The following is a 12,258-nucleotide window of genomic DNA, read 5'->3' on the forward strand; positions in this document are numbered from 1 at the left end:
ACAGATTTTATTTCCTAAGGCTAATTTTGACTTATTCCTTTTGATTTATCCCTGTAGCTACAAGCAGATTGTGCTGGGCCCATGCTGCAAATCACCAGGGGCTTGCGTTTTTTAAATCTTCAGTAATTTGGTCATACTGCCCTTTTCTACTTCAGACTTTTCATTACTGAACGCTTCTCTGCGGTAGTGAGGGAGGCTGAAGCCATCAGCTCGTAAAGCTACCGGAGATTTCCTCTGGGGAAGGCGCGCTGGTAACAGTAGCGGGCAGGGCCCTGCCAGGGGCGGCGAGACCAGCCGAGCCCTCATGGCGACCCATCATGGCGGCCGCCCCCTCACAGCCTGCGGAGCGCGCCGGGACTTGCAGTCCTCACGTTCTCCCCCGGGGCACGCCGGGAATTGTAGTCCCGCGCCGACGGCCGCTGGCGATTGGCTGTCGGGCGGCGTGGCCCCGCCCCCACGCTGCCGGATACGCCGTCCATTGGCTGCCGGGCGCCTCGGCCGCTCGGAGCGTGACGCGCGGCGGGCGCGGGGCTGGTGCGGAGCGCGGCGTGGCGGAGCGGCGGCGGCGAGCGGAGATGCCCGAGGCCACCCGGTGCAGCAGCAGCAGCGGGGCCGAGTCGGGCTCCGACTGCTCGATGGACACCGAGGCGGTCCCGGAGAGCGGCCGCCGGCGGCACAAGGTACCAGGGAAGGGCTCCGGGTACGGCCTGGCCTCGGCCGCACGCTGGGGCTGGTACCCGGCGAGTCCGGCCTCGGATGGCGGCCGCCCGCAGCGCCGGTGGCGCGGGCCGGGCGAGGCGTGCGCGGCGCGGCCGCGGGGCGGCCCGGTCCGGGCGGCCACGTGCGCGGGCGGGCCGGGCCGCGGCCTCGCCGCGCGTCGGGGCGGCCCCGCCGGACGGGCCGGGCCTGCCGGGATCCCGGGAAACGCTTTGCTGGCACCCGGAGCGGGGGAGAGCTCCCAAAACGAAGGCCCCAGGTGTCTCGTGGTCGGTAACGTGTCTCCTGTGCGGCGGCGGCCGGCAGGGATCTGTTGCCTTGTGTCGGCCACCGCCCCCGTCAGTAACTAGAACGTGCACTTCAAGCTTTAACTGTTCTGCGCCCTCTTCTCTGTTCCGTGTCGATTGGATCCACGAGCGTGTATTTTCATTTGCTCTGTGCCTTGCCAGAAGGAGAAAAAGGAGAAGAAATCTAAACGTCGGGACAAGTTTCAGAGGGGAAAGACTCAGTCAGATGAAAGCGAGGAATCGGATGAAGAGCGTTATGCCCCGAAACCCAAGAAATCAAAGAGCGTCAGTAAACAGAATGGTCACACGAAAGAGGAAAGCCTGGAGAAATCGAGATTGTCCTCCTTTAGCAGCAAATCCTCCCGCAGAAGCCGACAGAGTAGTTCCAGTGAAACGTCAAGTGAGAGCGAAAGCGAGAGCGAGCAGGATCAGGTAAGGCCAATAACTGGTTTTAGTTATAGAGATGTGTTAATAATTCCTGCATTGTAACACGGCCAGATTTAGAAGGGGTTGTATTTCTTTCTAATCAGTCGAAAGTGCGGTAAATTTTCAAGATTTAAAGTTCTTGAATTGTTCAGTCTGCCAGGAATTCAGAAGAAGTTTGAATTACGGTAGTGTTGGATTAGTGCATCATGGTTTCCTCACTTCAGCAGTCTGGTGCTGTGGTAGCTGTTGCTGGACAGACAGGTTGTACTGAGGTGGAACTTTAATATGATTCAGCACCACGAGGTGTATGTGAATTTTGGGGTTGTTGTGTAGAGAGCCAGGAGCTGGACTTGGTGATCCTTGTGCATCCTTCCTAGCTCACGATATTCTAGGATTCTAATTAAGAGTTTTCAGTTTTGGTTTGGGTGTTTTGCATTTACTGTGCTGTTAGCTGTGAAACAGCTTTAACCTACAGATCACTTTTCCTAACTTTGTCCAACTTTGAAATATGATGGTAAAACAAAGAAGGCTCTTTAGCTGCAGCTGTGACACTGGCACTGAAGAATGACACCAGTGCCTATGCTGAATTTACTTGAATTTACTGACAGTCGTGTGATATTCACGAGGAATCTTACCTGAGTTATTGTTTACCTAACAGGAGTTGACTGGAGAACAGAAAGAGGGTGCTTTCTCCAATTTTTCCATTTCCAAAGAAACTGTCCAGCTTCTTCAAGGTAAGCTTCTTGGCAAGGTGTGACCATAGAATGTCAGTGATCTCTGTCGTGTTTTTATGCTCAGCACCCTGGATCAAGGCATAAGCTTTGAGATGTGCTCTGCTTGTGCCTATACAAGCATGGATGCTGTGCAGAAGACATCAATTACCTGCTCTAAATACACCTTTGAACACAGATTTTCCTGTTTGCAATAAAATGCTAAATGACATGAACCAAGGAAAAATACTGTTGTGTGAGAAATTTTCAATTAAAGGTTATTTTGGTGTGAATAAAAGAAAACCAATTATATTTAGTGTCTTTGACGTTTGACATTCAAATGATTTAGTATCATTTGACATTTATATGTGAATTAGTATGAATTAAAAGAAGAACAGAAGGGGCTTTGAGATATGTATTATTTGAAAGGAGGAGATTTTCACACATATTTGAGGAGTGTTGCATTAATAAAGGCACAGTACTGCAAGTCTTTCATAAGGGCTAATAACTTCCTCTGTCCTAGCTAGCTGACACCCACTGTGTCTGGTGGTGTGAAGTGGGAGAATAAAATGGTCAGTCCCAGGGCAGTCTTTGCAGATGACTCATCTGATCAAATAAATCAATGGAGGAGTGATACAGTTCTGACTTTAGAGTTGGTAGAAGTTCTTGGAATAATTTCCACTTAAGAGTATGAAAGAACACTTGTAAAACGACCATAATTAAGGAAATCTCTTGAAATTGCCACAGCTCGAGGAGTGACATACCTGTTCCCTGTGCAAGTGAAGACCTTCAACCCAGTGTATTCTGGCAAAGATGTCATTGCTCAAGCACGAACTGGAACAGGGAAAACATTCTCTTTTGCTATTCCCTTAATTGAAAAGCTTCAGGGAGAGTCACAGGAAAGAAGAAGAGGCCGTCCACCAAAGGTAACTGCCTGGCTAGAATGGTGATTTTGCTTTATGTCTCAAATGATTCAGGTTTTTCAGCTGCTGGAGAAGCTCTTTAGGTCTGTGCCAGGGGTAAGCTAACCCACATTAAAGGTGATTTGAAAGCTGTGTTCACTGGGCTTTGCCTGCATCCTGTGCTGCCTCCCAGCCCCTGATGAAGAACGAAGAGCACAACAGCTCTATTTACTTGTCAGTTCCGTTTTTTGCCACAGGGAGACCAAAACTACAGGTGGTCAATGTGTTCCTATTTAATTTTGGCCAGTCACGTTACCACTTCAGGGCCAGTGGCTACTGGATGCTTGTTTTTCTCCTAAATTGCTAACAGATTAGTTACTAATTGTAGCTTGACAACTTGATAAAAGCTGTCTACTCAAACGTGTTTCTTTCTAAAACATGTAAACAGTGGGAGGTTTTAAAAATAGATTTCATTTTCACTAGGAACACCACCAAATGTTGAAGCTTCTGCTCCAGAGAATGCAGATTCATTATGAGCTGTGATCATTCTGCTAAGGCACACCATGTGTGGTTTTCCACTGAATTCTTACCGTGCCTCAAAAAAAAAATAGATAGGCCAAAGCTGAGCGTGTCCTCATTAATAATTTTTGTCAGTTTGTTTCATCTTGTCAGCCATCTCACTGATTACCTGAAGTGCCTTCCAAGACTAGTACTAGCAGTTTTGTGTGCATCTGCCCATCACATTACTTGGCTGAGTGAGAGTGCTGTCTCTAGATTTGGCACAGCCTTTTGGAGAAGGAAGCGCTTTCTTCGAGGGAGCTGTAAGCCTTATAAAAGATTCCAGACCTCACTCTACCGTAATACAGTGCTGTGTGCTTTTTGGTAATGGGTTTTAATGTTGAAAGAGGTGACAGGACAAGGATATTAAGGTTCCTTTTGTGAAGTGACTGACTGCCAGGTTGGAGAGCAACAATCACGTTTCAAACACAATTAGTTAACCTGCCTGCAGGGAGGGCTGCATGTTGGGAAGAGAGGATGGCTCCTTGATTGCCTCTGCAGGGATATGGATTAGCACAGCGGCTCTGCAGACTGAACATATGTTTCCCTGAGCCACAGGGAAGCTGAGAGACAGCTGACAGCTCTTTCTTACACCTTCTCACAGGACTGTGAAGCAGTATTGAGCAGGTGCAAAAGCCTTTTGTTACCCGCATCCTTCAGTCTTGTATTCAAACAGCGTATGTGCACGTAGAAGACAACTTGTAGCTGCTCTGTTCAGGAGCTAAAGTTAAATAAAATTTTAGTCTCTCCCTTCCTGTTTAAAAAAGTTTAGCCTGTTTAAATGAGTATATGTTAAAGGAGTTTAATGATGTAACAAGAGACTTGAGTAAGACAATTATTTAAAACAGATTTTTTTTTTTTTTTTTTAAATTCTGCGAAGGGTCAGATCTAAATCAACAATCAGAAGTGTAGTGGTTTCTTGGCAGAAGCCATGCTGAGAAAACATCTGTTTTGTCTTTTTTCTGTGCAGGTTTTAGTTCTTTGTCCAACGAGAGAGCTGGCAAATCAGGTTGCCAAAGATTTCAAGGACATCACAAGGAAGCTGACAGTAGCTTGTTTTTATGGAGGAACTCCCTATAATGGACAAAGTAAGTGACTCTTAGGACTAATAGTTGAAATATTGATTGACTGCTATATTTAAGAAATGCAATTGGGTCTTTCCAAGCACACACTTATAGCTCAAGAGCTTGAGACTATTCATGGGGAATTCAGCAGCTCAAAATGTATATTCTTAAGGAGATAAATAGCTGTGGCTCTGTTATATTCTTGGTGTTACTTATCTACTCAGGTACCTTAAATTAAAGTGAAACAGAGTATATACTGTGTGTATAAACTGTATCTGGGTTTAAGTTCTTGTAAACTCATTTTCTTTAAAAAAGTTTAGTCTTACAGCTGTGACTGGGTATGTGTTTTTTCATGTGATAAGGGTATATAGAGGATTTGTTAAGTGGAGAAGAAATTGTTGTGACAGCATAATTTACTCTGTTGGTGGTTGTAAACAAGGAATGAGAATGAGCTCTTTCATTGTGATACATCTTGAGACATTAGGGAGGATTTTTTTTCCAGTGCAGAACTTCAGGAAAGAGTTGATTTCAGTAATTTGGATAGTTAAATAAATAAATTTTTAAAAATTTTCCAGTTAAAACAGATAATTTGGGAAGAGCTGACTATTTCTAAACAATATTAAACAAAGCTCATCCTTGCTACTTTAAATCACAGGCAGAGAGAAGGGAGGTAGGTTTTTTTTTTGGTTTTTTTTTTCATTCAGGAAGAGCAGTGATTTTCTACGTGATTTTTTTTCTCCCAGATTTTCTCTTCCAGTTCATCCTTTGTTCTCACTTTTATAAGAGAGTACTTCTGGATGGTTTAAGAGCTGTTTTGTTGTTACCATATGTTAACTGCTTTAGAGAGTGCTCCCTGGTTCACTGCTAACTCTTGTTTTCCCTGTTTACCAGTTGACCTCATGAGAAGTGGTATTGACATTTTGGTTGGGACCCCTGGTCGAATCAAAGACCACCTGCAGAATGGCAAGCTGGACCTCACCAAGGTGAAACATGTTGTACTTGATGAAGTGGACCAGATGCTGGACATGGGATTTGCTGAGCAAGTGGAAGACATTTTACGAGTTGCATACAAGAAGGGTAATCTCAATATTTAAACAAATAGCAGGAAATATTAGTAGTAATTTAGTTTGGTCAAATTCAGGTAAAGGTGACTTTGTTTAGAGATGAGGGAATATTATATGTTGTGAATATATGGGAATCATTCACATAACCTTTGCAAAGCTTGAAGTCCAGTGTCTAGGGATCTGTAAATAACTGTCTTTGGCACCTGTCTGAAGTTAGACTTCTTCAAATTGAAAGGAATTAGCTTTTTACCTTTTTCATTGCTTGAAAACACTGGATTTTTTGGCCATAGTAATTTTTTCATAACCTTGAAGTTATTTAGACTTTCTAGAACATTTTTTATTGCAGGTGTCAATAATGCAGGAATTAAAAAAGCTTGATTGGCTTCTTTACGTTAGGTACTGATATTTAACCTCATTTTTGATGATCAATTTGTGTACATCTCTGAGGTGAAATGTATGAAGTTTGTGAAGCATTGTTCTGTTTTTTTGTTAAGATTCTGAAGACAATCCCCAGACACTGCTGTTTTCTGCAACTTGCCCACACTGGGTGTATGATGTGGCTAAGAAATACATGAAGTCTAGATATGAACAGATTGACCTTATTGGGAAAAGAACTCAGAAGGCTGCTACAACAGTAGAAGTGAGTAATCTCATGTGAAACGTTTTCAGGCTTTTTCCCCTTTTCTTTCATGCTACAAAAGGTTATCTCTTCCTAAGGTGCATTATCACAGTGATGCTGGAAGTTGTTTTGAGATTATTTTTCTAAGCATGAGGTATGTTAGAGCTGGTCAAGGCTTTTCTGGGTTTAGGATGTATCTTCTCACATCACAGGTAGAGAGGGTATTTTCTTGTCAGTTTTGTGGGTTTTCAGAGAAAAGCAGTATCCAAATGTATCCAAGTTGTAAGCAAAAGCCACACATGAACATCAGCCTGCTGCTTTTAATTCTCCATGGACATCTCAGTTGGCTTCTGGTATTCTGTATACAAGATACTTCTTTTCAAACTTCCCGTAGTATTTCACCTCAGCAGGCCTTTGCTTGCTGTGCTGAGAATATCTATCAAGGAATGTAATACTGTAGGCCTGATTTTCTCTTACTGCAATTATTTTGCTGAACATTAGACTAATTTTGGTGGGCATAAGGAAGAGCCTTATGGATTTTGTATGTTCCAGGATTGTGAGTTAGCACATTTTCCCCATCAGGGAACTGTGTAATTCTTTACTATTCCTGTATTTAACAGTTCCAAATGTATTTTAAAAGAATCTTAACTTCACACAAGCTAATCACTGTTTTTTATTTTTTTCCATAGCATTTGGCAATAGAGTGTCACTGGTCTCAGAGAGCTGCAGTTATTGGAGATGTCATTCAGGTCTACAGTGGCAGCCACGGGAGGACCATTGTCTTCTGTGAGACCAAAAAGGAGGCAAATGAGCTGGCTCTGAATGCTTCAATCAAACAGGTATTTTATCCTGTGTATTAAGTAACAAAACTGTCAGAGATGTATCAACCCTCTGTTGATACCAGACCTATGCTAAGTTTTAAAGAGTTTCGAAGTGCATTGGCCAAGCTTTTGTGTGTGGTCAGATAGGATTTTACTCTTTTTTGTGGACATGAATCAAAAATTGTAGATTACTATTTTGAAACAGACAAGCATTGCATAGATGGTGCAAATGGTTAATTAGGGCAGAGTTCTCATATGTCACAGTAATTAAATACAGAGCTTAGACACACGTTGCAGTTCTGTTTTTCTGCCACTGTTAAAGGCTTTTGAGGTATATGAATAAGAATTACTGAGTACATATTGTAAGACACCTAAAATATAAATTCAGGTAGTTCAGTTCTTCTTCTGTATCTTGCCACACAGTACCTATCAAATACCAAGATGTTGTACCCAAAACTGACCATAAAATGGAGCAGTGTCTTGGATTTTGGTATGTTTCTAAAATAATACTGTTTTTCAGGATTGCCAGTCGTTGCATGGTGACATTCCTCAGAAGCAAAGAGAGATCACACTGAAGGGTTTTAGAAATGGTTCATTTAAAGTTCTGGTTGCAACCAATGTAGCTGCCCGTGGTCTAGATATCCCAGAAGTTGACCTGGTTGTACAAAGCTCACCACCAAAGGTAGGAGACTGTTAGGTTGGATGTCTTGTAATAATCTGTAGTCTTGTTTTCAAGTAGTGCACGCTATCAGCTGATGGTATTGACCATGCAGAGTTCATTTCAGGCATTGTGCCTGAGGGACAGAAACCTCCAGATACAAAGAAACAGTTTCCTAGAGGATTTTTTGGGAGTGTGTCAGTCCTTAGTGTGTTTATAACTTATTTCCTTAAAACATCTCCTTACGAGGCTGTTCAAAGCCTTCCCTTGGAAGCTGGGTATGGTGATGGTGAGGCTGGGAGCAGCAGGAAGAATGATTCTCTTCAGTGGGGGTAAATGTGAGGTATGGACCACAACCGTGAGAACATTATATGAATTAAGAGGCTTTAAAAGAAACAATGTAATGTTTCAGTGAATACACTTGCAGTACTGCAGTAACCACACTCAAGTGGATGTGCAGGAGGGTGAATGGGATTTTTGTGGAGGTACACACACTCCAAATATGTGCAGGTGCATAAAGGTTGATTCATGCTCATGGCTCTGGTTTTCAAGCCATGATTTTTAGATGATTATGGAAAAGCGTATTTGGTGGATATTAGTGAAACAATGTTTTCTAATCCAATTCTCTGATACAGTTACTGTGCATTCTTCAGGCTTAGCTGTAAGGGCTTCTCCAAGTTAAGTGGATGCACTGAAATGATGAAATTACAGTGAGTTAGGTAACTCATAAGGCTCTCTGTTTCTGAAGGATGTGGAGTCCTATATCCATCGTTCTGGGCGCACAGGTCGAGCTGGGCGGACTGGGATCTGCATCTGTTTTTATCAGCGAAAGGAAGAATATCAGTTAAGACACGTGGAACAAAAAGCGGTAAAGTAGAGTTTTCTTCTGATTGCAAGACTCTTAATTTGTTCAGTTGCAAAATGCAGTTTGTAAAGCACCCAGAGGAGGTTCAGGTACCTTGAGGAGGGTGGGTGCAGTGTCAGTTACTGTGGAGCAGGGAGAGCATTGCAGATTTGCAGATTCTAACACCCACACGTTTTCAGCAAATGCCAGTAAGGTTGTCCTTGTGGAAATGAAAAAAATCTTGCAGTATTTTGGTGTAGTGTTCACCCTGGTTATCATCTGATCAGTGATGTGCATATGTGCAGCTTTCCTGAGAGCTGTTACTTGCATTTTTGCACTTTGTGCGGTGTTCCATATGCTAGTTTCCTCGACAATTATGGGGTGATTTATTCCTGGTACATAAAGCAGTGCTGCATTTAGACAAAGGCTCTGTAATTTGTGCTTAAATCCAAATCTATCAGACTAAAAGTAGTAATGTCGAATTTGTAGGATTCAAATTTTCCCCAGAAATGTACCAAAATGGTTTCTGTTTTCAGTCTAAGGTCACTGAACCATTTAAACTGTTCTGGTACATAAAAGCCTTCTAAGTGTTACCCATTTTCCTATAAGCTTAATCTTACAATTTTCACTAGGAAAAATGGGAAATTAAAAGGTGAAAATAAGAAAAATTACAGACTTAAATGCCTTTTCTGTTGGAGTTCAATACTGCTTCTTTAGAACTCAATTATTTATGGTCTGCAATTTTTATTTGTCTTTTGCCTTTTAAATTTCAGGGCATTACATTCAAGCGCGTTGGTGTTCCTACTGCAACAGACATAATAAAGGCTTCCAGCAAAGATGCCATGAGGTGTGTTTGGGGGCTCAAGCCCTGTTTTACCTTCCTGCCTTCCTAGTTCAGAAGGGTTGTTTGAATTATACTTTACTGTCTCTTTGAACTTTATGAGCACTGTTGAAATCTTGGACTACTGGGGTTTATTTTTTTTTTTTTCTATTCCAGAGCCTACTGGTATATAAATTGTTAATTTTTTTGGCTTTAACTGCTTAGGTGCCTGGATTCTGTTCCTCAGACTGCTATTGAGTATTTCAGAGAATCTGCTCAGTTGCTAATAAAAGAAAAGGGACCAGTTAATGCTCTGGCTGCAGCCCTGGCCCATATTTCGGGTGCTACTTCCATTGAACAGCGCTCACTGCTGAACTCGGATGCGGTAAGGAAGGGGGTATGGCTTAATGCTTGTTTTGAAACTGGGAAGAAACAGCACACCTCTGTGTTGTCTGAATAGAGAATTATTTGTCTCATGACCATTTTGTTTGAAAACTATACTTAAGCCACTAGGATCTACTGATTTTGTTAAAAGCAACAGTATAGTGGCTGTAAACATACTTGATGCCCTGTAACAGTACATACTTGAAGATTTAATTAATAAACTGTAAATTAGCAGGTTTTTTCTTTCTGATATATGTGCTGAAGCTTATTCCTCTGCCCAAGTGGAACATGCCCCATTTCTTTTTAGGGATTTGTTACAATGATTCTACGCTGCTCTGAGGAAATAAGCAACATGAGCTATGCCTGGCGAAGACTGCGAGAGGTGTTGGGTGATGATGTTGATCGGAAGGTGAACAGAATGTGTTTCCTCAAGGGAAAAATGGTAAGTTTTTGTTTTGTTTCTTTGATACTGGGCTCTTCTGCTTGCAGCCTTTTCTTAGCAATTGTCAGGGGAGCTATTTGGTCTTTTTCTCTAGTCCAGGCACTGTTGGTGATGGGCCTCAATCTGTTTTTTTAGTGCTTAGGGCTCTGCTGACATGCTCAGGAGGTAGGATAATGCACTATGGCTATGGGGATAGCAGAACAGGTGGAAGGTAGGAAGTGTGTTAACTCTGCCTTAATGACAAAACAGAAAAGCATCCTTAGGACAGTCAGCTCTGGTAGTGCCTGCCTGTGAGGTGTAGATTTGTGGGCTCTTGTTTTAAGTTGCACTCATTTAAAACGCTTACCTTGTATGCATTAAAATTATTCTTTCTTTTTAGGGTGTGTGCTTTGACGTTCCTGTGGCAGACCAAAAAGAAATTGAGGTATGTTCACTGCAAATTCTGGGTACAGCAGGCTGAAGGTGAAGCCGTCTGGACTGGGTTAGATTGAAAACATTACCTGGCCTTTATCCTGCCTTTCTTAGTGGCAAAAAGGATGGCTTGGAAGGAACTGAAGAACAGAAAAAGTTCACAGTGTTTCTTTTCTAAGGCATTCCCCTGTGACCAAAAGTCTGTAACTTGAACCTTTTGCACTGAGAAAAGTGGTGCTGGATTCATCTTTGTAGGCAGCAAGCTTTATTCCCCTTTTCTCTATTCCCCGCCTCCCATTTTCACCCAGAATTTTCTCCACAGTAAAGTGAATCCAGAAGTATTTTACTTTTGCCAACCTTAGTATTACTGTGCCAAAGTTATTGATCCCTTTAGTTAAAAGCTTGAATCCCATATATCGGCTCACAATTTTTTTTTAGTTGAGCAAATTTAATAATTATTATTACATACCCTGTATTTGTATCCCTAGAATTTAACTTGCTATGTCTGACTTCATTCTGATAGGCAAGGTGGGAAGATTCAAAACATTGGCGTTTGTGTGTGGCGACTGAATTACCAGAGCTGGTAGAATCCATACGAGGAGGAGGAGGAGGAGGAGGAGGAGGGAGTGGTGGAGGAAATGGACGAAGCTTCTCAAGCTCCAGGAACGGTCGGCGTGGTGGCTCTGGTAGAAACAGATTCAGGGCCAGAGGCCAGAAACGAAGTTTCAGCAGAGCGTTTGAACATTAACTTCAACAATCCAGAAGTGAGAAAAAAATGGGACTGAAGTATTTTATATTACATTACACTAGGCTGTTCCTGTGTGTTTGTACCATTGGGGAAAATACTTCATAAAGGTTTTTTTTTGTCAGTACTACTTTGCTCATAAGCATTGTTAATTTTAAAAAACGTGCAAAGCAAAAAAACCCGAAAAATCTGCAAGAAAAAAATGTTTCTTTTGTTTCTCATATTGCTCTTTGAATCTTTCCATAATATGTCTGTTGCGTTCAAACCTGTAGCCTGGTTCACTGTATAATATATAGATCTGAATTGCTGCTCAAACCTGTAAATTTTCTGATAAAACTAAATATTGTTTTACAACTTCATATTTTGTTGTCATGTATTTGAAGCAGTATTTTGCAGGTGGAGATGTAGGAAGGTGGCAGATTGGGGAGCGTGGCAGCAGGAGCCCTTGAAAGTTTCAAAAATAAATCCATTTGGTTTTTATTTTGTGGATTTGTAATGAAGCTCTTCTTTCCCTAAAACTTACTAGTTCTTAGTTTATGTCCCAAATTGGACTCCTCATAAAAAGGGGTAGGAAAAGGCAGTTTCCAAAGTTTGAGGGGAGACCCATAACCCCATGAGGGTATTGCAAAATGTAGCATATGTCAAGATTATTATATGTAAAGATGTTTTTCAATGTAAAATCTAATCAGTGGAATGAATAGCAGCAGCCCTTGTTTAAGGACATCCTGGAGCTAACAAGCTTTAAGGATGAAGTAAATCGGAATCTTGATCTACGCCTATGTATAC

General features: G+C 42.2%; 1 protein-coding gene across 1 annotated transcript; it reads left to right on the top strand.

The window, feature by feature from the left end:
• Positions 1-302: 302 nt before the first annotated feature.
• LOC131580404 (nucleolar RNA helicase 2-like) lies at positions 303-11,831 on the top strand. The gene is made up of 15 exons (XM_058841576.1): positions 303-680; positions 1,167-1,436; positions 2,089-2,164; positions 2,888-3,066; positions 4,571-4,688; positions 5,556-5,741; positions 6,223-6,368; positions 7,037-7,186; positions 7,689-7,850; positions 8,575-8,694; positions 9,444-9,517; positions 9,716-9,875; positions 10,182-10,316; positions 10,696-10,740; positions 11,251-11,831. The coding sequence occupies exons 1-15, from the start codon at positions 318-320 to the stop codon at positions 11,473-11,475; spliced, it is 2,409 nt and encodes an 802-aa protein (XP_058697559.1). The 5' UTR covers positions 303-317; the 3' UTR covers positions 11,476-11,831.
• The last annotated feature ends 427 nt before the right edge of the window (positions 11,832-12,258 follow it).

The sequence above is a fragment of the Poecile atricapillus genome, chromosome 6 (genome assembly GCF_030490865.1).
Source record: "Poecile atricapillus isolate bPoeAtr1 chromosome 6, bPoeAtr1.hap1, whole genome shotgun sequence".
Classification (NCBI taxonomy): domain Eukaryota; kingdom Metazoa; phylum Chordata; class Aves; order Passeriformes; family Paridae; genus Poecile; species Poecile atricapillus.

Excerpts from the sequence above, each read along its gene's own strand:
- LOC131580404 (XM_058841576.1), top strand. The coding sequence starts at position 318 with ATGGCGGCCGCCCCCTCACAGCCTGCGGAGCGCGCCGGGACTTGCAGT. Across the intron at positions 1,437-2,088 it reads GCGAGAGCGAGCAGGATCAG|GAGTTGACTGGAGAACAGAA; the intron begins GTAAGGCCAATA and ends TTTACCTAACAG. Across the intron at positions 6,369-7,036 it reads AGGCTGCTACAACAGTAGAA|CATTTGGCAATAGAGTGTCA; the intron begins GTGAGTAATCTC and ends TTTTTTCCATAG.